This window comes from Pelophylax lessonae (assembly GCF_965119305.1).
Source record: "Pelophylax lessonae genome assembly, chromosome: 6".
NCBI classification, from domain to species: domain Eukaryota; kingdom Metazoa; phylum Chordata; class Amphibia; order Anura; family Ranidae; genus Pelophylax; species Pelophylax lessonae.
Window position 1 is genome coordinate 191,723,362 of NC_138773.1, and position 22,029 is coordinate 191,745,390.

The 22,029-nt window shown below is 45.4% G+C and overlaps 1 protein-coding gene across 2 annotated transcripts in view; it reads right to left on the reverse strand.

The window, feature by feature from the left end:
• Positions 1 to 12,284: 12,284 nt before the first annotated feature.
• The window catches only part of CDK15 (cyclin dependent kinase 15), a 322,696-nt gene continuing 312,951 nt past the window's right edge, over positions 12,285 to 22,029 (reverse strand). For both annotated transcript variants that reach the window (XM_082261320.1, XM_082261321.1), the window contains 2 exons: positions 16,485 to 16,605; positions 12,285 to 12,796 (listed from right to left, as the gene is read on the reverse strand). In XM_082261320.1, coding sequence (XP_082117446.1) covers positions 16,496 to 16,605 — 110 coding nt within the window. In that variant the 3' untranslated portion in view covers positions 12,285 to 12,796; positions 16,485 to 16,495. The remainder of the gene's footprint in view (positions 12,797 to 16,484; positions 16,606 to 22,029) is intronic.

Genomic DNA, 22,029 nt, shown 5'->3' on the forward strand with positions numbered 1-22,029 from the left:
TCTAACACCGCCCAGAGGTACCCCCACTCGACACTGTCGAAGGCCTTGTTAGCATCTAGGGACAAGAGGGCCCTGGAGCCCACATTGTCCGCTCTACTCTGCATGTTCACATAAAGCCTGCGGAGATTGACAGCTGTAGACTTGTTGGGCATAAATCCCGCCTGATCATCATGAACAATGGTAGCCACCACTAGATTCAAGCGCCGAGCGAGCACCTTGGCCAGAATCTTGACATCAGATTGTAGCAAGGATATCGGTCTATAAGAACCAGGATCTATCGGGGGCTTGTCAGGCTTCAAAATTAAGGTAATACTGGCCCCAGACATGGACGAGGGTAGGCGACCACCGCGCAGAGCCTCATTAAAGACCCGCAACAGTCGTGGTAGCAATGTGTCAGGGAAGGACTGGTATACCTCCATGGGCAATCCGTCATCCCCCGGGGCCTTAAAGGTGGGAAAAGAGCTGGCAGCCTCCCGAAGCTCCTCCAGGGTAAGAGGGGCATCCAATTGGCGCTTATGCGCTGCAGATAAAACGGGGAGATCTACTCCCTGGAGGTAGTCCATCAATTCCAGAGCAGTATAGGACGCCCTAGAGGCATAGAGCTCAGTATAGAAGCGGACCAGCTCCTCCATAACCTGCTCCGGAGAATTAACCAGGGTGCCCGAGGGCAATTTAAGGGCCCCTATAGCAGGAACTGCAGGGTGGACATTAACAAGTTTTGCCAGAAGGCGGCCAGTCTGCTCCCCCTCTTCATAAAATGTAACCTTAGAGAAAAACCGTTTGCGTTCCGCTCTATGCGAGATAAAACTAGTCAGGGCATCCTGGGCAGACAACCAAGCCGCCCGAGACGCTTCAGTGGGTTGGCCAATATACTCCTCCTCTCGCTCCCTCACATGTGCAGTCAAGTGAGCCTCCCATTCCCTAGTAGAAGATTTAACCTGGTTAATCACATCAATGAACACCCCCCTAAGATAGCATTTAAAAGCATCCCATTGAACCAGCCTATCAGGATAAAGGTCATCATCCAAAAAGAATCGGGACATAGCTCTAGGCAAATCACTATCAGGGGGAAAGAGTTTCAACCAGGAGGCATTGAGGCGCCAAGGGACCCGTGATAGGGACGACTGAGGCCTCAACTCCAGCCAACAGATCAGGGGAGAGTGGTCAGAAATACCCCTGGGGGCATATTGAATTTTAGACACCGCTGCTAAGGAAAAAGGGGTACCCAAGCAGAGGTCAATGCGGGACAATGACCCATGCGTTTTAGAGTAGCAGGAAAATTGTGTAGCAGCAGGGTGCCGGACCCGCCACAGATCTATCCAGGACATCTCTCCCAAAAAACGGGCCAACGGGGTACCCCGGGTGCCCGGCCCTACACCGGGAGGTGGGTGTCTATCCCTTGCAGGATCTAGCACCCCATTAAAATCCCCCAGCACAAATAGCAGCGCTCGGGGCTTGTCCAAAGTGAACCTCACCAGCTCCCTCAACACGTGAAGCGAAAAGGGAGGCGGGACGTACACCATGGCAATTACACAAGCACGTGAATATATAGTACAGTACAAGAATACAAATCTACCCTCCGAGTCACACAGTTTAGTAATTTCCCGATAGTCCACTGATCGATGAACCAGAATACAGACCCCCCTAGAGAAGGAGGTATGGGTAGAATGGTAGATCTGTTGGGCCCAAGCATACCGCACACAGCTAACCGTGTCCACAGTGAGATGCGTCTCCTGCAGGCCAACAATCGCTGGGTGATACTTGCGCAGAACAGAGCTCACCATAGCCCGCTTGAGGGGATCTCCCAAGCCCCGGACATTCCAGGACACTAAAGGTACACTAGACATATTCCATAGAGTGCATAATTACAGTCAGGGTAAGGAGTACAAGAGAAAAAAATAGAAAAAGAAAGGGTATTAAACATGGGTGCAGCAGGACTCAGCCGCACGGGCCCCACAGCAGACGGGAAGCAGTCCTCCTCCAGCAGATGCCAGCAGCAAAACAAAAAGCGAAGCCTGTGTGTGATATAAAAATAGAAACGTGTCCCAGAGTTCAGACATCCGGGTCCAGAGAAAAAACAGAGAAGGTAAAAAACAAAACGGTGCCAACATGGCACAGGAGACATCCGAGGAGTAGGCAACGTGCACACACACTCCAGCCGGGAAAACAGTAAACATCGCATAACTTTGGCATACTTCACCATCACAGGAAACATAGAGCCATCCAGCCATAACAGGCTAACGATAAAAGGCCTCCGGTAAGGCAAATAGAGTCCCTTCCAACAGGTAGGTAGTAGGAGAGCACCCCAACAGTCAAGGTAACCTCAAGGATCCGCTCCCTCACGCTGTCGAGCCCGCAGAGACGGCTCATTGACATCCAGCCATTCCGCAGCTTCATCCGCGGTCTGAAAAAAGTGAGCTTGCCCGCCAGCAGTTACTCGCAGCCGAGCGGGGTACAGCATCGCATAGGGCAGGTGGACCTTCTGCAGGCGTTGTTTGACTTCATGGAATTTAGCACGTTTCTTTTGCACCTCCGCCGAAAAGTCCGGGTACAGAGACACCCGGACCCCATTAAACTTAATGACGGCTTTCTCCCTGGCCAGCCTAAGGGCCTTCTCACGGTCACGGTAGTGCAGGAGACGCGCCAGCATAGGACGTGGTGCATTGCCCGGGATGGCCCGGGAAGGGGTGCGGTGGGCACGCTCAACAGCAAACAAGGGTGAGAAGGCATCCCTGCCAAAGATCTCCAGCAGCCACTGTTCCACAAACTCTGTGGGGTCCCTGCCCTCCGCTTTCTCTGGGAGCCCCACAATCCTGATGTTGTTACGCCTCAGCCGGTTCTCAATATCATCAGTTTTATCCCGTACCGCCCTGGCCAGGGAGGCAGTAGCCCGAGTCTCCGTGATAATGGAGGGTAGCCTGTCCTCAACCTCGCTTATGCGACCCTCCACCGCAGTGGTCCGCTCCCGCATTTTCTGAAGGTCATGCCGGAGCAGGGAGACCTCCTCTGTGAGCCCCCCCAGCTTCTCCTCCACTTTGCCAACAGAGGCCGTGCACAGCTGCACCGCTGAAAGTATTTGGCCCAGTGTGGGCTGAGAATCACCATCCACCACCTCCCCGTTCACCCCCAGGTCCATGTTAGCAGGGGCATCCGTACCAGGCAGACTAGGTGAGGGATCCGCTTCCAGGCCGGGCTCCGGAACCAAAGCCGCACCCCCCTTGCCACCATCCTGCGGGCCCGCGGCCTGGGCAAACGTGAGCTTCTGGGCATAATAAAACATGTCCTTGGTGCCGTCCTTGCGGGGTTTGCCAGACTTACCCCCAGGATCCTTGCCCTTGTCCGTGGCGCGCGGCGTCCCCTTCGGCGTGGAGGCCGCGGCGCCATGTTGGATTTCCATGCCGGCAGGGACCTCGCGGTTATTCCGGGTGAGCATCGTGCGGATCGAGGCGTAGAGGATACCGGTGGATTCCCCAGGAGGAGAGGAAGACGTCGGTGCCGGTTAAAGGTAAGGTGGATACCGGAGGAAGGATCAATGAGCAGGGTAACAGCGGGAGCTCCGTGATGCGCGTCCGCTCACATGCCTTGCTTGGCCACGCCCCTTGATGTTACCCCTTCTTAGACTTAAAAAAATCTCTTCCTCCTTCCTTGTCCAGCAAAAACAAAGAATAGACACTTCAAGTGTTCTTCATTTTTAAATTTTATGTGAACAAATGCATATAATATACTCACATAAAAAGTGTGGCATACAACTTTAAGAGTGTTTACTTAGCTGGCAAACTAACATACATCCTCCACACAGGCATTTCAGCAATGGTTCTCCATCTCTTCCGGATAGCGTGATAATGCCCCCCACTGATAAAATCTGATATCAACTTTAAAAGCCCTGCCAGTCCTTACAAGTCCCATACTAATCTATCCCTATTCAAATTATCAGCATTACTACCTTTTCCCTATAACACTAAAGTGCATTACCAACTTGGCTTCTGTGACCTCACCGTTTGATCTAAAAAGTCCCCTTATTGGCCCTTCTTTTTTTTTCAAAACAGTGAGGTTTATTGAAATTTTTGGTACAATACAAAAATAAACCGTGCATTGAAACTGCAATCAGGTTCATAACACATTGAGGTACAAAAATACAAATATACAAAATGATCAGCACCGAGAGACAGAGCAGACATAGTAAAAAACAAAACAGTAGTCAGTGGCTCTCCGTCGATCCAACCCTCGAACAGAAAATATTGATTTACCAGGGGCGGTCAACATAAAATAGTTACCCACTGCATTACCGAGCCGTATCAGGGCACTGCACCCATTTGTCCCAAATCTTGTTGAACTTCTGAGGGCACCCCCTATGTTTATATAAAAGTTTATGAAATGGGATGACACTATTAACCTCCTTAATCCACAAACCTAGAGTAGGAGGAGTAGGTCTCATCCACCTCCTGGCTATCAGTTTACGTACTATAAACAAAGTTTCCTGAAGAAATATGACAGTGGATTTGGGCATCTCTCCATCTGGGTAAACCCCCAGGAGACACTCCTTAGGGGAGAGTTGCAGAGGAGACCCCATCTTGTCATGGAGGAATGTGACTACTTGTTGCCATAGAGTCTGTAATTGGGGACAGCTCCACAAGAGATGAAAGAAGGAGGCGTCAGGGTCTCCACACATAGGACAAGAAGGGACCAAGTCAGGGTGATATTTGGACAGTCTAAGTGGGGTGAGATAAGCCTGGTGTATTATAAAGGTCTGAGTTAGGCGATCCGACAGTTTTGGCGACACTCTGCGGCACGTCTCCAGGGCATCCTCCCATTCCTCATCCTCCATGGCCCCCACACTGCGCTCCCAGCGGGTCTTAAGTGCAAAAGCCAAGGTGGTCGAGGAAGGTGTGTGAAGTTCAGAGTAGAACATGGAAATAAGGTGACTGGGTGCTGTACTTTTAACAATCTCAAGGGTGGTAACCGATTCTAGCTCAGGAGGGCCATCAGGGAATTGAGATCTATAGGCATGGGAGAGCTGAAAGTATCTGTAGTGCATGGGGCCCTGGATCGCAAACTGATCCTGCAAGGCCTCGTAAGACCGCAGACCAGTGGTCGTGGAGATATGGCTAAGGAGAAGAATACCCCTCCCGCTCCATATCGACAGGTCAGGGATGGAAAGGAACTCGCGTAATGCGCTGTTATGCCACAGAGGGGTGAACGTGTGAAATGGAGGGCACCGAAGCCTGGACGCTACCACCTCCCAGATCCGACAATAGTGGTATAGAAGAGATCTGGGGCACAAGGGCTCCGGCGAGCCCCTGACACCCCTAAGGATAACTAGGAGGGGGTCCCCGAGGGGATGAGCCCACCCAGGGCAGAGCAGGGTCAAAAAACGTTCTCTATCTGTTTTATCTATGTGAAAGAACTGGGACAACTGAGCTGCCAGATAGTACAGATTAAAATCCGGCAGGGCCAATCCCCCTAGGTTTGTAGGATTCTTGAGTTTGCGCCAGGAGATCTTGTGCCGGTTAGCACCCCAAACAAAGGTCTTGAGGAGTGATTCCATCTGCTTAAACAGCTTGAGTGGCAGGTAAATAGGAGAGTGCCATACAACATAAAGTATTTTGGGAAGGAGAATCATTTTAATTAAATTGACTCTACCCATCACTCCCAGAGGTAATTTGGACCATACTTGAATTTTAGCCTTAAGCAGAGGGAACAGGGGTTGAACGTTATCCGGGACATAATCTGCTGAGTTAGCTGTCACTTGAATCCCTAAGTATTTAATGCGGGATACACATTGTAGGGCTGGGCTTGCGGGGGTGATTGCCTGTGGGCTCTCGTCAAGCGGGAGAATTTGTGACTTATCCCAGTTTATCTGAAAACCGGAGAATCGTCCATACCGTTCAATTAAAGAAAGGGCCGTGAGTAGGGATTCCCGAGAGTCTTCCAAATATAACAAAGTGTCATCTGCATACATGCTGATCTTCTCCTCCAACGGTCCCTTACGTAGGCCTCGAATCCCGGGATGTGCTCTAATGGCCATCGCCAGAGGTTCCGCGGCCAGGGCATACAGCAGGGGGGAGAGGGGGCACCCCTGTCGAGTGCCACGGGATAAAGGGAAGGCGGACGACTGCCAGCCATTTGCCAGGACCCTAGCTACCGGGGCGCTATATAGAAGTTTGACCCACTTAATAAAATTAGGTCCAAAGCCGTACCGGTCCAGACAGGTCCACAGAAACGGCCACTCTACCGAGTCAAATGCTTTAGCCGTGTCCAATGAGACCACCACCCTGCCACCCATTCCGTCGTGCCGTGCCTGGAGATTCATAAATAACCGGCGAAGGTTAAATGAGGTGTTCCTCCCAGGCATGAACCCGGCCTGGTCCGAGTGTACGAGTGAAAGGATCACCTTGTTAAGGCGGAGGGACAAAATTTTCGCAAGGATTTTAGTGTCTACTGGGAGCAAAGAGATGGGACGGTAAGACTCTGGGGCGTGTACATCCTTGCCCGGCTTGGGAATGAGCACAATTAGCGCCTCCCGCATAGAAGGGGGTAGGGTTGCATCTTTGAATAGAGATTGAAACAAAGCCAATAATTTAGGAGAAAGGAGTTCCGAATATTGGGAGAAAAATTCAATCGGGAGGCCGTCCAGGCCGGGGGCCTTAGACCTAGGGAACTTGGACACGGCTGCTGCAATCTCTTCCACAGAGATGGGTGCCTCGAGGGTCGCCAACTGGTCGGGTGTCAAAGTGGGAAAGTCAATAGAGTCCAAAAAGTCATGCATGTCAGTGCAGTCAGCGGGAGCCCTAGAGGTGTAAAGAGTACTAAAAAATGAGCGGAAGCACTGTGTCACCGCAGCAGGATCAGCGATCTCATTACCCAGGTCATCCTTCAAAGTAATAACTACCGGGGGCCTATCCTCACAATGAACTAAGTATGCGAGGAGTTTCCCCGCCCGCTCACCATGTGCAAACAGATTCTGCTTCTGAAAAAACATCTTAGATTTTGCCCTCTCGTAGTCAAGTTGGGAAAGGACTTTAGAGGTCAATTTATACTGAGATTCATGTGCCGGAGTCGGGTCCCCCATAAAGGCCTGTTCAGCTTCAATTAGATTTGTCGTTGCCCTGGAGATCTCCTCGGCAGCCCGCGCTCTAACAGCCTTGATTTTGGAAATCATAGTGGATCTGGCGAACAGTTTAAACGCCTCCCACACCGCAGCCGGGGAGGCAGTGCCCTCATTGTCAGAAAAGAATTGTGTCCAGGTCCCCTCAATGTCGTTCCCATCCGACACCAAGGGGAGCCAGGCGGGATTCAGGCGCCAGGCCGGGGGAGGTCTATTGCAGGGCAAGGACAACAGTATCCAATAAGGGCAGTGATCAGACAGAGTCCGTGGGGCGAAGCCTGCCGTCAGTAACCGGGGGAGCAGGGTTCGAGACAGCAATATCAGATCAATGCGTGACATAGAGTGGTGTGCAGCCGAAAAACAGGAGTACGCGCGCTGCGCGGGGTATTTGCTGCGCCAAGAGTCGGCCAAACCAAAGCTCTCCAACAATCGGGAGAACCTGGTCGGGGACGACCCCGGCGGCACCTGGGAGGCGCCACCGGACCTATCCAGACCCGAGTCCATCACATTGTTAAAGTCACCCAGCCAAATCACCGGGGCCCCTGGGCTCTGTGCCATAAACGCCAGTCCCTCCATAATAATCACAGCAGAGTAAGGGGGGGGCACATAGAAAGCCATCAGTAGCATCAATTCCCCATAGACTGACGTTTTGAGAAAAACATATCTACCCATTGGGTCGACCTGAGATCCTAGGAGCTGGAAATGTACCGATTTGGCCACCAGTAGCGCCACACCCCTGGAGTGTGAGCTATAAGCAGAGTGCTGCACCCAACCAACCCAGGGACGTTTGAGGGACTGTTGTACACGGCCCTCCAAATGTGTCTCCACCAGAACTATAATATCAGCCCGTACACGGCGTAGGACATTAAAGACAGCCGTTCGTTTAATCTTATCACGCATACCCCTGACATTCCACGTCAACAATTTCAATGCGGCCATGGCAGGGGTAGTACAGAGCGCGGAGCGGAGGCTCCCAGGATCTCAGGCAGTAAGGCCACGGGACCAACTAGTCCACGGTCACACACCAGCGGCGATAAACGGCAGCAAAAGAGCAAATAATTATTACCTGAGGTCAATGTGCATAAAACAGAAACAGTATAAAGATTGTACCAAATATAAACCATAAACAATGGTAACACCCCAATCCCCCCTCCCTGCCCTGCACCAACCCCAACTTGTGCGGGCATGTTCCCAAACAAGTGCCTCAACCAGAACAGGCCCACATGCGACTGGGAAAGAGCAAGATCAGGAGGCCAGGGACCCCCAAGGTATGCAGCAAAAATACAGCAAAATACAAATAGAATAAACAAGGGGGCCCGGGGGCCCAGGTCCAGCAGAAGTCGCAGGGGGCAACAGGGGAGTTGGGCACAAACACACGCCTTAGCGGGTGTAGGGGGCGAAAACCAACAGGTGTATCGCTGGGTAGCAAAGCCTATGGGCAGGTGGAAGTCCATAGGAAGAGAACAGAGAAATCAGTTCCATCTGTGGAGCTAGGGCGCTCCGCCGGTCAAACACAGGAGCAATAGTGCAGGAAAATGAGGGGGGAGGGGGGGGGGGGAAGGGGGATGCAAAGTCTTGAGTTCCACAGGATCTACAAAACCCCTCCTCCACCCTTGCAGCAGATTAAGGTATAGGCCATCAGGGAGAAAGTATCATGAAGTCGCCAGGGCAAGGTGGTCAGGCTCTAGCTTCCAGTCCTTCTAGCCAGGAGATGGCGGCTTCCGGATCCTCAAAGAAGTGGGCTCGGTCCTCGCCCTCCACTCTAAGACGGGCCGGATACAACATGGAGTATTTGATATTCTTGATACGCAGTCTGCGTTTGACCTCCAAAAAGCTCTTGCGGCGCCTCTGGACCTCAGCAGAGAAGTCGGGGAAAATCGCTATTTTGTGATTTCCAAATGGAATGTTCCCCTTAACCCTGGCCAGGCGCAATATGGCATCTCGGTCCCGATAGTTCAGGAATTTAGCGATGAACGTGCGGGGGGGTGCACCCTGAGGGGGGGGGCGCCCTGAGAGGCGATGTGCACGTTCCACAACAAAAGTGGGTGAAAAGGATTCTCTGCCATAAGTCTGAGTGAGCAATTGTTCCAAATATGATGAGGGGTCAGCACCTTCAGAGCCCTCCGGGAGGCCAATGAACCGCAGGTTACAGCGGCGCAGCCTATTCTCCATGTCATCTTGTTTTTGGAGGATAAGGTGTACTTGTTGCTGCAGCCTGTCTGAGGAGCTTTGCAATGGGGGGAGGGAGTCTTCCACCTCACTAAGTCTGTGTTCAGCCTCACCAACTCTGTCCCTCAGCTTCTGCATATCCTGACGCATCAAAGATATATCTACCTTCACCTCCTCGATTTTAGTTGTCAGCATGGTCTGGCAAGTAGCAATCGCTTCCAAAACCTTGGATGTAGCAGGGCTCTCAGGCTCCTCCACCACGAGCGACGGGCCGGCGCCATCTTGGATCGGGGCCTCCTTCTCCAGCCTCCGGAATGCAGCCAGTTTTGCCGCAGCTTCAGAGCCTTTCTTCGGCGGAGACATGCGGAGGTCGGTGCCGCGGGTGTGCGGTAGGTGAAGGAAGGATTATCGTGCCCAAAGGGCTGCAGGATTAGCGGTGAAGGATATCGGTCCGGCGGAGCTCCTCTCACACACGTCCTCTCACATGCTGCGCCAGGCCACGCCCCCCCTTATTGGCCCTTCTAAGCCAGCTGCCCTAAGTTCAATGGAGGGTCATTACCCCCTGTCAGTTTTTTTTCCCAATCTGTGTCCCATTGGGGAGAGTTACCTTAATTTCCTGTCTCATAGCCAAAACAGGAAGTGAGAGGAAATCCCTGCAAATTAAGGGAATCCCTGGGACCCCCTGGGTCACCAGAACCCATCCCCCCTGGGTCCCTATTAGAAGACTTCCCCTTTATAACTTTTCTGGGGGCAAAATTTAGGATTTGCTTTTACTTTTAATGCTTTCAATACTTTCACTACCCCTTTTGCTACCCCTGAAGGAGCTGCTGGTTAAGATGGACTTCCTCAAGAGCCTCTGCCCCTCTAACACACATTAGGTTAAAAGAACACAAGCACATAAATTGGAACACAGCAAATAGGTCCTGTTACCCAATGTCAGAGTTATCCTAACAAACCAGACACCAAGCAATTGATAGGGATAAACTCAAAGTATTATTCTCTCAGAGAGTTGATAGCCCCATAAGTACAAAAAAATACAAATCTCTAAGGTTGATCTACTGCCAGCCAACATTGGGGCCCTTTTTGAACAGTGTTGGTGCACTTATGATAGTCCTTAAACCTGCATGCAATGAATTGCCGGGGTTGCAATGTAAACTGTGGTATGAGAAACATACTGGGCCAGAGGTGGAGATGATTCATTATGTCCACAGTTCATAGGTAGCAATAGTGCAGCAGAGATATTGAAGGCGATAATATAGAGAATGGAGTACTACAGATGTCCTATTGTCAGTAGCTTGGATACTGCTGACATTACAATGCAAGCCTGAGGCCCTCTCACCGACTCCCAAAGGTGGCGATAGACTTTTAGCAGTGGAAGGGATCCCTTCGGTCTGGTCCTGGTGTGGCTGACGAATTCCTCGGTCTCTCAGCAGCAATACCATATTATCAGCAAGGCTGGAATTGCGGCTGGCTCCTTGGTGATGTAACTCTCCACATAGGGTTGGCTCGATATCCTGTCAGGTCTGAAGTTGCAAACTTCCACGGCGCCGAGAGAGTGGACTTTTCCCGAGCAAAAGAATATAAAGGTCTTTAGGCACCTCCTGTTGCCCACTGCCTGTTTATGACCTGTAGTTAGAAGGTCAGTTGTGTCACTACATGGCCACACCCTCAAATTGCACCTCACATGGCTCCAGATGTCTTACATAGGAAGTCTGTGTGTTTGCATCTACTTAGCTCTTCCCCTGCTGGCCGGAGAAGAATTTTCCAGCTCAGTATAAACAACAACAAGGAAAATAAAACAGAGCAATGTTTTGGTCTCCATATTGTTGTAGCCCAGTACCTGACTACAATCATAATGGTAAACAGGACACATAGAGAGAGTGAATCTCCCGAATGGGGACACAGACAGCAATAAAAACCTAATAGGTGTCGTAATCCATCTCCCCTCTGTCTAAAACCAAAGTTTTACCTTTAGACACTTTAAGGTTTCAAAAAGTCCTGTCTGGCGATTCCTGCATTGGTTGGCTGGGTTCCAACGTCCAATGTCTTTAACATGCAGGATTTACCATGAATCTGAAGCTCAGCCCCACTTCTTAGGTGCCGTGTATATAAAAAAATGAGTTACAGCCCCAACAACAAAATATCATGTACCAAAAATAATAGGGCTGCTGGAACTTACACATATCTATTACTCAATTTCTTAAAGCCATGACTCATCACATATTTCCATATATTTCTGGCAATGTTCATTTGAGCTCATGTCCACTTCATAACAGATCTTGAAAACAACCACTCTTCAATGAGCTATAAAATAAATGCTAGGGGAGGGACAGAGTTTTTTGGCACCCAAGGCAAAGATTGCAAAATTCACCGCACATTGAAACAAACAGATAGGGAAGGGGTAAACAAGGTACAAAAAAAAAAAAAAAAAAAGAATGTTAAAAACAAGATTTGGTAAGAAAACCAGAAAGACTGCCAAATAGATACAGTCTACAGATGTTAAAGCAAAAAGAAGGATAAGTAAAAAATGGAGCTGCATACATCATCTGTCATTTTTTATCCCCATTCATATCAATGGAAACATTACAAATTAAACATATGTTCCCTGTGCTCTTCCAGGCTAGTAAACCAGCAAAAAGTTAACATGTCGAAAAACAATATTGCAGGTAAAAAAAAAAAAAGAATGTTGACTAATCAATAATCATGACAGAAAAGGAGTGCCATATACAACTTTATTATTATTAATATTATTAATTTATTTTGCATGTTCTCAGCAGTGTATTGACATCATATTTAGATGTAAGGGAATAATCAAGCATGTCAGTCAGCAGTACAAAATAGAAATAACTTCTTTCCTAAATCATCTCCAGTTCCAAAATGATCTACCATACTATCTCATATGTAAGTGAGGCTAATACTGGACCGATCTTATAAATCGAACCCTATGCTCATATCTGATCCAAACCTCACCTAATTCTCAAATCCACATTCCTGTGTGTATCCAAACAGTTGGGAGAGATGCTATCTGGATCTAGTAGAAGATACCCACCTTGTAGACTCCTCTACTTTATTTGTGGGTGAAAATAATTAGGTTCTGCTTTTACAACAAATAAGTACTACTGAAAAACATTATTTATTGTGAAAATTCCCATAAAATCCCTGATGTAGAAGAGCAGCAAAGCATTTGCAGAACAGCGTAATGCTCATAGGAAACCTGTACTGAAAAATATGGGCACCATTGCTGACCTCTTTCTAAAAATACAAATTTCCTGTCTTTCTCTGGCTTTAATACATTCTTGGTCACTTAAGACCGTCTCCAGTTTCAGTACAGGTTTCGCTTAATTGATCCTTCTATCTGGAACTGGTTAAAGCGGGGTTTATAAGGTGCAAGACTCCTGGGTTTTTCAAGATGGCTTCTCTGGTCAGAAGGCAGCAGGGAGGGGAAGAAGTGAAAAGTAGGGATGGAAGGCTAGTACATTCAAACAGCTGTGTTCAGAGATTGCAACGTGATGTCCGTGAAGGCTGCAAATTTGAGAGAGTTAGAAAATTAGTTCTTGCCATGTCTGTGAAATAGCTTGTCAGAAAATGTAAAATGAATCCCTTTCTTTGTGCTAAATACAATTCTAGCTCAAAACTCTGGACCATATTTCTAAAAATTTCTAGTACTGAAATTTACTAAATAAATCTGTATATATTACTTTTGAGGAACCTGTTCACCAATTGTTTTCACCGTTTTAATGAGTAAACAGTGTACTGCAAAATGGTGAAAGAAAAAGTTGGAATTTTTTGGTAAAAGAGTTTGCACACTTTGCAAGTACATTCACCACTGTCAACTTTTTGCTAATTTTTATTATTTATTTTATTTATATAATTTTTACATGTGATGTGTTATAATAGTATACAACAATAAAATAGCTAAAAGAGGATGGAAAACAGAAAAAATGAAAACTAAAACATGGGCCAACCAAAATGGTGAAGTATTTAAAAATTAGAATAAGAAAAGGGAAGTAAAAAAAAGTGGTGCACTCAGCTATACCTCCCTTTCAAATAGACCCTTCTCACTCCTTTTTATTTCCTAGCATATTTCATCTCACTGATGATAAATTATTCTCAAATATGCCAGGACGCGTCACAATATTTTTACTGGGAATTAATTTATAATACTGGCATGAACTATAAATGTGATTTATGGTAGATTAAAGAAAAACAAAAAATATATATTCATATCTTAAACAGTGAGTGAGAAAATTACTTAAGTTTAATCACTTGCTTCCTGCATGTGTTAACTCACATGACACCTTGATGAGGCTTTTTTTCACATTTCCCAATTCTTTCAGGCACACTTAATGATGGTTTAGAAGAAGGTAAAATACATTTAATAATATTATGTTTGGATCCAATGAAGTATTACAGTGAAATATCCATTTTTGTTAAATAATGTTTTTCCTTACTCTTAATAACCAAATTATTGGAATCGCTTGAATTTAGAGATTTGTTGTAGTGAATAGAAATATGCTTTAGTAGTTAACTGCCCTGTGACAAACTGACATTTCCTGTATCACCAATGATTTGCAGATAGTTTTTAAGCTGCAGCAAGTGAGCTCTGTTCAAACAGCTACTTAAATGGCTGTGAGAATAAAGCCTTCTCCAGCTTTTTTAAAGCCCAGTTGTAGTTTAATTTAAATGTAAGCAGGTGCACCTATATCTGTGAGAATAAAGCCTCTTCCTACTATTTTAAAGCCTAGGTGTGGTTTTATTTAAATGTGAACAAATACACCTATCATCTTTCTCTAGTCTTTGTCTTCAAAAGCACCAGTTTCTAATATTGTTTGACTGTAATGGATCCGATCGTGTGAAGATTGGACTTTGGTGGTTACCGTGACCACATGCAAGCACCTCCCATTGATTACTTGTATCCCCAAAATTAGTTCTCAGTTAGCCCAAATCCTACTTTAAATGACCTACCCTTCTAATTAATGTTCCCCAGTTTTCCATCAATATCACAAACCAATGCAGTGAAAGATATATTTGCAATGTCAACACATGAACACTTAAAGAACCCACTACTACCATACTGCTGTTGATTACAATTTTATTGAATGTTTTTTATTTCCATGTGTTAAATTAATCATTGTACAACAGTTATCTTTCTAGTCTCATGGACAAAAATATATAAAACAGTTATATATGAGGGTTTTTCAAAATGTTTCCAATCTTTTTTTTTTTAATTTTTAAAGTTTTCTTTTAAAAGGAAACTTTTTGAAGAGACCTCGTCTATACCAGAAAAGTAAAAAGATAACACAAGGGTGGTGATGATGTGTAAATATCCTACTGTGAAATTTGCTGTAAATTACTTCCAACACCAGTCCAAGGTATGGGCAGGAAGCTACAAAGAGGGACCAATGAGAGCAGTGGTCTCTTTTCAGCAGTTTAAGGTGTGGGCAGAAGGATGCAGAGAGGGACCAATGAGAACAGTGGTCTCTTTTCAGCAGTCCAAGGTGTGGGGCAGGAGGCTGCAGAGAGGGACCAATGAGAGCAGTGGTCTCTTTTCAGCAGTTTAAGGTGTGGGCAGGAGGCTGCAGAGAGGGACCAATGAGAGCAGTGGTCTCTTTTCAGCAGTCCAAGGTGTGGGCAGGAGGCTGCAGAGAGAAACCAATGAGAGCAGTGGTCTCTTTTTAGCAGTCTGGCACACCTCTGCTGAGTCAAAGTTAGAGCTCTCAAACCAGTAAAGTGCACACTCCCTGCTAATTGGAAAACTGTAGCTCTTACTCAGCAGGGGAAAGAGTCAAAGCACTGCAGATGAGACCACTGCTTACACAGGTAGCACTGGTCTTTCTCTGCAGCCTGTTTAGATTTTGAGTTAGCTCTGAGAGTGATTTGTGGCAAATCTCACAGACATTAATACATATGTATTTTCCAAAACCCTCAAGGTAACTGTTTATATTTCTATTAAACTACAATTGGGCTCTATTAAACTACAATTGGGCTCTAAATCTTAAGTACTAAAATTGAATTACTAAGAAATACAGGCTATTCACTTTGCAAATTGAATGTCCATTTAGCTTAGTAAATAGGGTGAGGATATTTTGACTTTGAATTCTTGTGATGTGATGTGCAAATAAAATTCCTGTTTTTTTAATTTCACTTCCACTTTTTCTTTAGTAAATCAATGATTAAAAAGGTTGTGAAGGCGCCCAGCCCTAATTAAAAGATGTTAAGGCGCCCAGCCCTAATTAAAAGATGTTACACCGCCTGATGACGCATAGACAAGCGAAATGCATTGTGGTCACTGCTGATACCCGGAAGCAGGAAGTAAGGGCTTTTTGACACACAGGCTGGAATGCAAGCCGACCGCCGCATGCGAGCAGGGAAATAGGAGACACAAAGGGGATACTGCAGATCCTTGGAGGACTCTTTTCCTGATACCCGCAAGCAATCTATACAAATTGCCCAGTGCCGGGAGGGCACAACAAAATGTAAGAAGCCAACTATTTGTTATTTGTGTATTTCCATTAAAAACCAACAGTATTACACTATTGTTCGGCTATCTTATATATCTTTATACATGCGGACCGTATCCTCATATGTACGAGTAACGCACGAATAGGAGTAAGGAGCAGGATACTCTGGAGAAAGGAGCCGATTAAAGGTTTGATCCACCTAAATAAAGGGATCACAGGCGTTGGGGGTCCTTGCGACCTGCCCTTATCTGGTAAGAGGCAACGAGTGACACTCCCCTTCACCTGAAGCACCAAAGATCCAAGCGATTGAATTGATAATCCTTTTGCATGAATTGACTTGGACTCAAATATAATTATTTATAAAGCACTTTTATCACTTTAACACTTTAAATTTGTGAGCACAATAGTTATTGATCCAATATATGCACCAGTTTTGTGGTGTTACTGATCCTTTGTGGATACACAAGTAAGCACTGGTTCAAAAAAGTTTTTTAATTTTTTTTGCACGGAAATTTGATAGCACTTGCACTTTAATAATTATTTAAGATATATTGCACTATTGAAGCTTTTATACTTTGTGAAAAATATTTTAAGTTATTTTTATAAGTATTCACACACAGCACTTTAAAGATTACCAGCGCCTTTTTACCACATACCCATTTAGTAAATCAATCAATTTATTTTGATGTTGTGCTTCATTTGTTTTATTATATACACTTTATTATCATTTGTCTCTAGCAATATCTCACCTCTGTAATGTTCACCACGGTTTGTGATGTGTAGCTGGTTGGGATATTTTCTGTTTGGGGATCAACATATCTCGAATTTCTGGTTTAAGGCTCAGCCCGGGGACAGTGAATATAGACCGCACTGAAATAGAATACACACATGGGTTATACATACAGGTGAGGCCATGAGTTAAATTCCAAAATACTGTGTATCAAAATGCACATATAAAAAAAGACAAATTCATTAAAGTGGTTGTAAACCCTTACATATACCAAGTGAAGTGAATAGCCTCAGATGATACACAGAGATTAAACAAATCTTCCTACATAAAAGTTTTACTTGTCTATTCGCAGTCTTCTCTTGTCTATAACTCTTCAAAAGTGCAGATTGGTGATAAAATCATTATGCATGTGTGAGGAGAACAGAGGAGGGGGTGGAGAACTGCAGTTACAATGTGTAAGAGCTGATTGGAGGAAAGGGAAACACCCCCCCCCCTCCACATAGGCAGAGGAACAAAGGCTCATGCAGAGCTGTATTCTAAATAGAAAAGCTGTCTGCTGATCTCCCTCCACAACCCAGATTTTAGCTCATGTTATCTCATGTGTCAGAAAACTTCTCAGAAGTGACTCATGCTGATAACAAAGACACGAAGCACCAGACAGAGAGGACACTAGAGCTTTGGAGAGAGATAAGTAAACACTGCAGATACAGTCAGGTCCATAAATATTGGGACATCAAACCACAATTCTAATCTTTTTGGCTTTATACACCACCACAATGGATTTGAAATGAAACAAACAAGATGTGCTTTAACTGCAGACTTTCAGCTTTAATTTGAGGTCATTTACATCTAAATCAGGTGAACAGTGTGGGAATTACAACAGTTTGTATCTGTGCCTCCCACTTTTTTAAGGGACCAAAAGTAATGGGACTATTGGCTGCTCAGCTGTTCCATAGCCAAGTGTGTGTTATTTCCTCATTATCCCGTTTACAAGGAGCAGATAAAAGGTCCAGAGTTCATTTCTAGTGTGCTATTTGCATTTGGAATCTGTTGCTGTCAACTCTCAATATGAGATCCAAAGAGCTGTCACTATCAGTGAAGCAAGCCATTATTAGGCTAATAAAACAAAACAAACCCATCAGAGAAATAGCAAAAACATTAGGTGTGGCCAAATCAACTGTTTGGAATATCCTTAAAAGGAAAGAACGCACCGGTGAGCTCAGCAACACCAAAAAAAACAGGAAGACCACGGAAAACAACTGTGGTGGATGACAGAAGAATTCTTTCCCTGGTGAAGAAAACACCCTTCACAACAGTTGGCCAGATCAAGAACACTCTCCGGGAGGTAGGTGTATGTGTGTCAAAGTCAACAGTCAAGAGAAGACTTCACCAGAGTGAATACAGAGGGTTCACCACAAGATGTAAACCATTGGTGAGCCTCAAAAACAGGAAGGCCAGATTAGAGTTTGCCAAACAACATCTAAAAAAGCCTTTACAGTTCTGGAACAATATCCTATGGACAGATGAGACCAGGATCAACTTGTACCAGAGTGATGGGAAGAGAAGAGTATGGAGAAGGAAAGGAACTTCTCATGATCCAAAGCATACCACCTCATCAGTAAAGCATGGTGGTGGTAGTGTCATGGCGTGGGCATGTATGGCTGCCAATGGAACTGGTTCTCTTGTATTTATTGATGATGATGTGACTGCTGACAAAAGCAGCAGGATGAATTCTGAAGTGTTTTTATCTGCTCATATTCAGCCAAATGCTTCAGAACTCATTGGATGGCACTTCACAGTGCAGATGGACAATGACCGAAGCATACTGCAAAAGCAACCAAAGAGTTTTTAAGGTAAAGAAGTGGAATGTTATGCAATGGGCAAGTCAATCACCTGACCTGAATCCAATTGAGCATGCATTTCACCTGCTGAAGACAAAACTGAAGGGAAAATGCTCCAAGAACAAGCAGGAACTGAAGACTGTTGCAGTAGAGGCCTGGCAGAGCATCAGCAGGGATGAAACCCAGCGCCTGATGATGTCTATGTGTTCCAGACTTCAGGCTGTAACTGACTGCAAAGGATTTGCAACCAAGTATTAAAAAGTGAAAGTTTGATTTATGATTGTTAATCTGTCCCATTACTTTTGGTCCCTTAAAAAGTGGGAGGCACATATACAAACTGTTGTAATTCCTACACCGCTCACCTGATTTGGATGTAAATACCCTCAAATTAAAGCTGAAAGTCTGCAGTTAAAGCACATCTTGTTTCATTTCAAATCCATTGTGGTGGTGTATAGAGCCAAAAAGATTAGAATTGTGTTGATGTCCCAATATTTATGGACCTTACTGTATACGTGCTTAGTTCAAGTTTCATGACTGAGGTTTACAACCACTTTAAGGTAGACTCAAGCAAAGGGCTGCTTTGTGTAGCTAATTGCTATTGTATTTCTCAGAGCACAGCCCAACTTCGAAAGATTGACACCATCCTTTTAGAGGGACTAACGATTCCAAATTGTTGTTTTCAATGTGCGTATACAACAGCAATGGGCCAGGGTAGGGTCTGGTATCAAATGGAGATGATCTGGGCTATGTTGTCCTTCAAGGAGTCTCATAACCAATGAAGATGTGGTGTCAGTGAGACTTGACTTTTGCCGATATATCTGTATCGGCCCCGGAACTGGCCGGTATTCCAAATATTGCTCATGTAAGGGTAAAATTATGTCACATAGCATAGTTCCCTTTACAAATTTTATTGAATAGGCCACTCACATATGTACAAATTAAAGATATAAGCAATGATGTGACGTCATGACATCACTTCCGGGTACTGGCGCCAGATTAAAAAAAATGACAGCATTCAAAACAGCCAAACTTGGCGTTTTGAATGCTTTTATGTGCAGAGGAGGGGTTTGGGGTCTTTTTGACCCCCAGATCCCTACACAAGAGTACCTGTCAAGTAAAAAAAAATAAAAATATTATTTTTTTAAATGTATGAAAATATCGGCCAATGTCAGCCGATACCGATATGCAATGGCTAAAATATTGGTATCGGAATCGGCAACAAAAAAACGATATTGGTCGATCACTAGTTAGACAACAGAAGGAGGCCATGAATTAACCTGTTCAGTATCATGCTACATGCCTCATGTTTGAACAGAAACGGAAACTGCTGACAGGAATGTGAAGATCTATGCTACTATAGGCTGTGAGTGCAGGGCAACAAATGAGACCATGAAACATGATCAACACACATCTTATGCAGCTGCAAAACACAAGTAAGATCAAGATGCTGCAGACTATCACTTCCAAAATTTTGATCAAGTGATGCATAGCTGAGAGATCCACCCCATGCATGTAAAGATACAGATGCACTTTATCAAGTCCAGGTAAAGAATCAAGAAATCACTTGGCTGCAATGGATTTTATTTTTGGTATATTATTCAATACCTTAAGTTGTAGTACATGGAGGTCACACTTGTATCTCAGCTGATGAGCGGCTTAATAGTCTGTTTGTTAAAAAGTATGAGAACTTCTGACAAAGCTAAATTTGTGTGAATGTGCACCCTTGAAAGCTAAAAACTTTTTTAATAGAAGAAAAACCTTTCGGTAGAGTGACTTGTGTACTTTGAAAACAGCTCATTAAGTTGGATATGATAAACCTGCGCAAATTTCAGAATGAACTGTTCTCCCTGTCTGCTGTCGAGGTGGCTAAATCTCCCATGTCTCCACCTCTCAGCACCCACTTGCATATTTATTTATTCAGAGCACGAGGCTTCTGAGGTAATTAGGCTGTCAGAGTCAGAGTTAATAAGGAATAGCAGGAGAGAGAAGACATCTTTCTCTCTCTCTCTTTCACCCTCTCTTCATCTTCTATGTTTTTATCTTAGTGCTTAGTGTCTTTATTTCACTAGCTGGTTTCCTCTTCTTTCTTGTGGGACTTTACCTATTTAATTAAGAGATCACATTATCTTCAAATGGTGCACTATTTGGCTGGTACTGTGTTTTTCCAAGTAACAGTAACTCATTGCTGAATTTTTATTTTTGGAGGCTTCTGAAATAATTTCGGAGAGGTTTACATAAGGAATACATAAATCTTGCTTTCATAGTGTATGGGACGATAAACTATGCTTTTCCCTGACAGTACGCTTATGGGTAGTCCTTCATAGAGCATCTTTAGGAAAGTATATCTTCCTATATACATCCATTTCAGTTGTATACAATTTTGCCATTGCCTGATAAAGGAAATGTAACAGGGCCACTTATTTAGCCCACTAAATTTTCTGCTCATATTTACCATGGTGCTCATTCAAAGTTCTGTTCATCTGCCAGAGCCAAGTGCAATAATTAATGTTTCCAGGGATGAAGTAGCATGGCTCTTTCTCCCTTTCTACCATGATGTAGTGCTGGGAGTCGCCAAGCCCAAGATCTGTCACATAGAAGGGTAAGTGGAAAACTTTTCGGTTGGCTCCAATTGGCAAACTGAGGAGCAGGGTAGCATCAAAATGGTAAGAATGCAAAACTTAGGGGGAAAGCTGTTAAAGCAGAATTAAACCCATTGTTTTAACTGCTTCCCAAAAACAGTTAGGACCCTTTCACACTGTAGAGTTCGTCGGCAGACTCCGTTTTTCTCAGCGGGGGATCGATCTGCCGATCCCCCGCTGAACAGGGGGATGGCAGCTCTGTCTCTGCGCTGTGTGCGGAGACAGAGCTCTCAGGTCCCCGCTGTTCTTTATGGGGGAATCGGATGAGAACGGACCATCTGTCGTTCTTTATGGGGGAATCGGATGAGAACGGACCGTCTGTCATGGACATGTCTCCGCTGACATCCGATGCCCCATAGAGATGCATGGGGCATCCGTTCAGATCCGCCAAAAAAACGGACAGGTGGATCTTAACGGTCTGCCTGTGTGAAAGGGGCCTTACACTCAAGGCATGCCGTGAAAAATAACTGTCACAGGTGGTTGTGCTCTTAGTTGAACTGTCAAGCCATCAATTGGCTGGTGTCATAACTAAGGAGGAGTTTAGGTGTATTCTGATTCTAATCCAAACCAGGGGTGGACTGGGCCAGGGGGCAGAGAGAAATTGCCCCCTGGGCCACTCTGAACCACTGTAATATGGATGCTTCCAGGGCTGACACATTATTCAGCCTGTGGACTGGATCACTGTGCCTATGCTGTTCCGCCACAGCTGTGTCCCGTGATCGGGGCCGCAGTGACAGCTACAGTGTACAGTGTCTTTGCTCCTGCCTCATAATTAATGTACAGCTAGTTCAAGGTTCTCCCTTCCCTGTCTTTCCTAAGCACTCTTAGTGTGTCCAATTAGTGTGCTTCAGAGCTGGCAGCAGACAGAACATGGAGGCTGAGCTCCAAGTTGCCGACAGCTCTTGCACAAGGGACAGGGTGGCGGAGCCTCCATCTTGCCTTGTCCTGACTGGCTGAAAGAGGGTCACGGTGGTGGAGGCAGTAGCTCCATGTTACCGGCTTCTATGTTGATTACTGTGCAAGGAATAGCAGTGCATGAAGCATAGTATGTTTTTTTTTTTTTTTGTGCATGTGTCAAGGACTC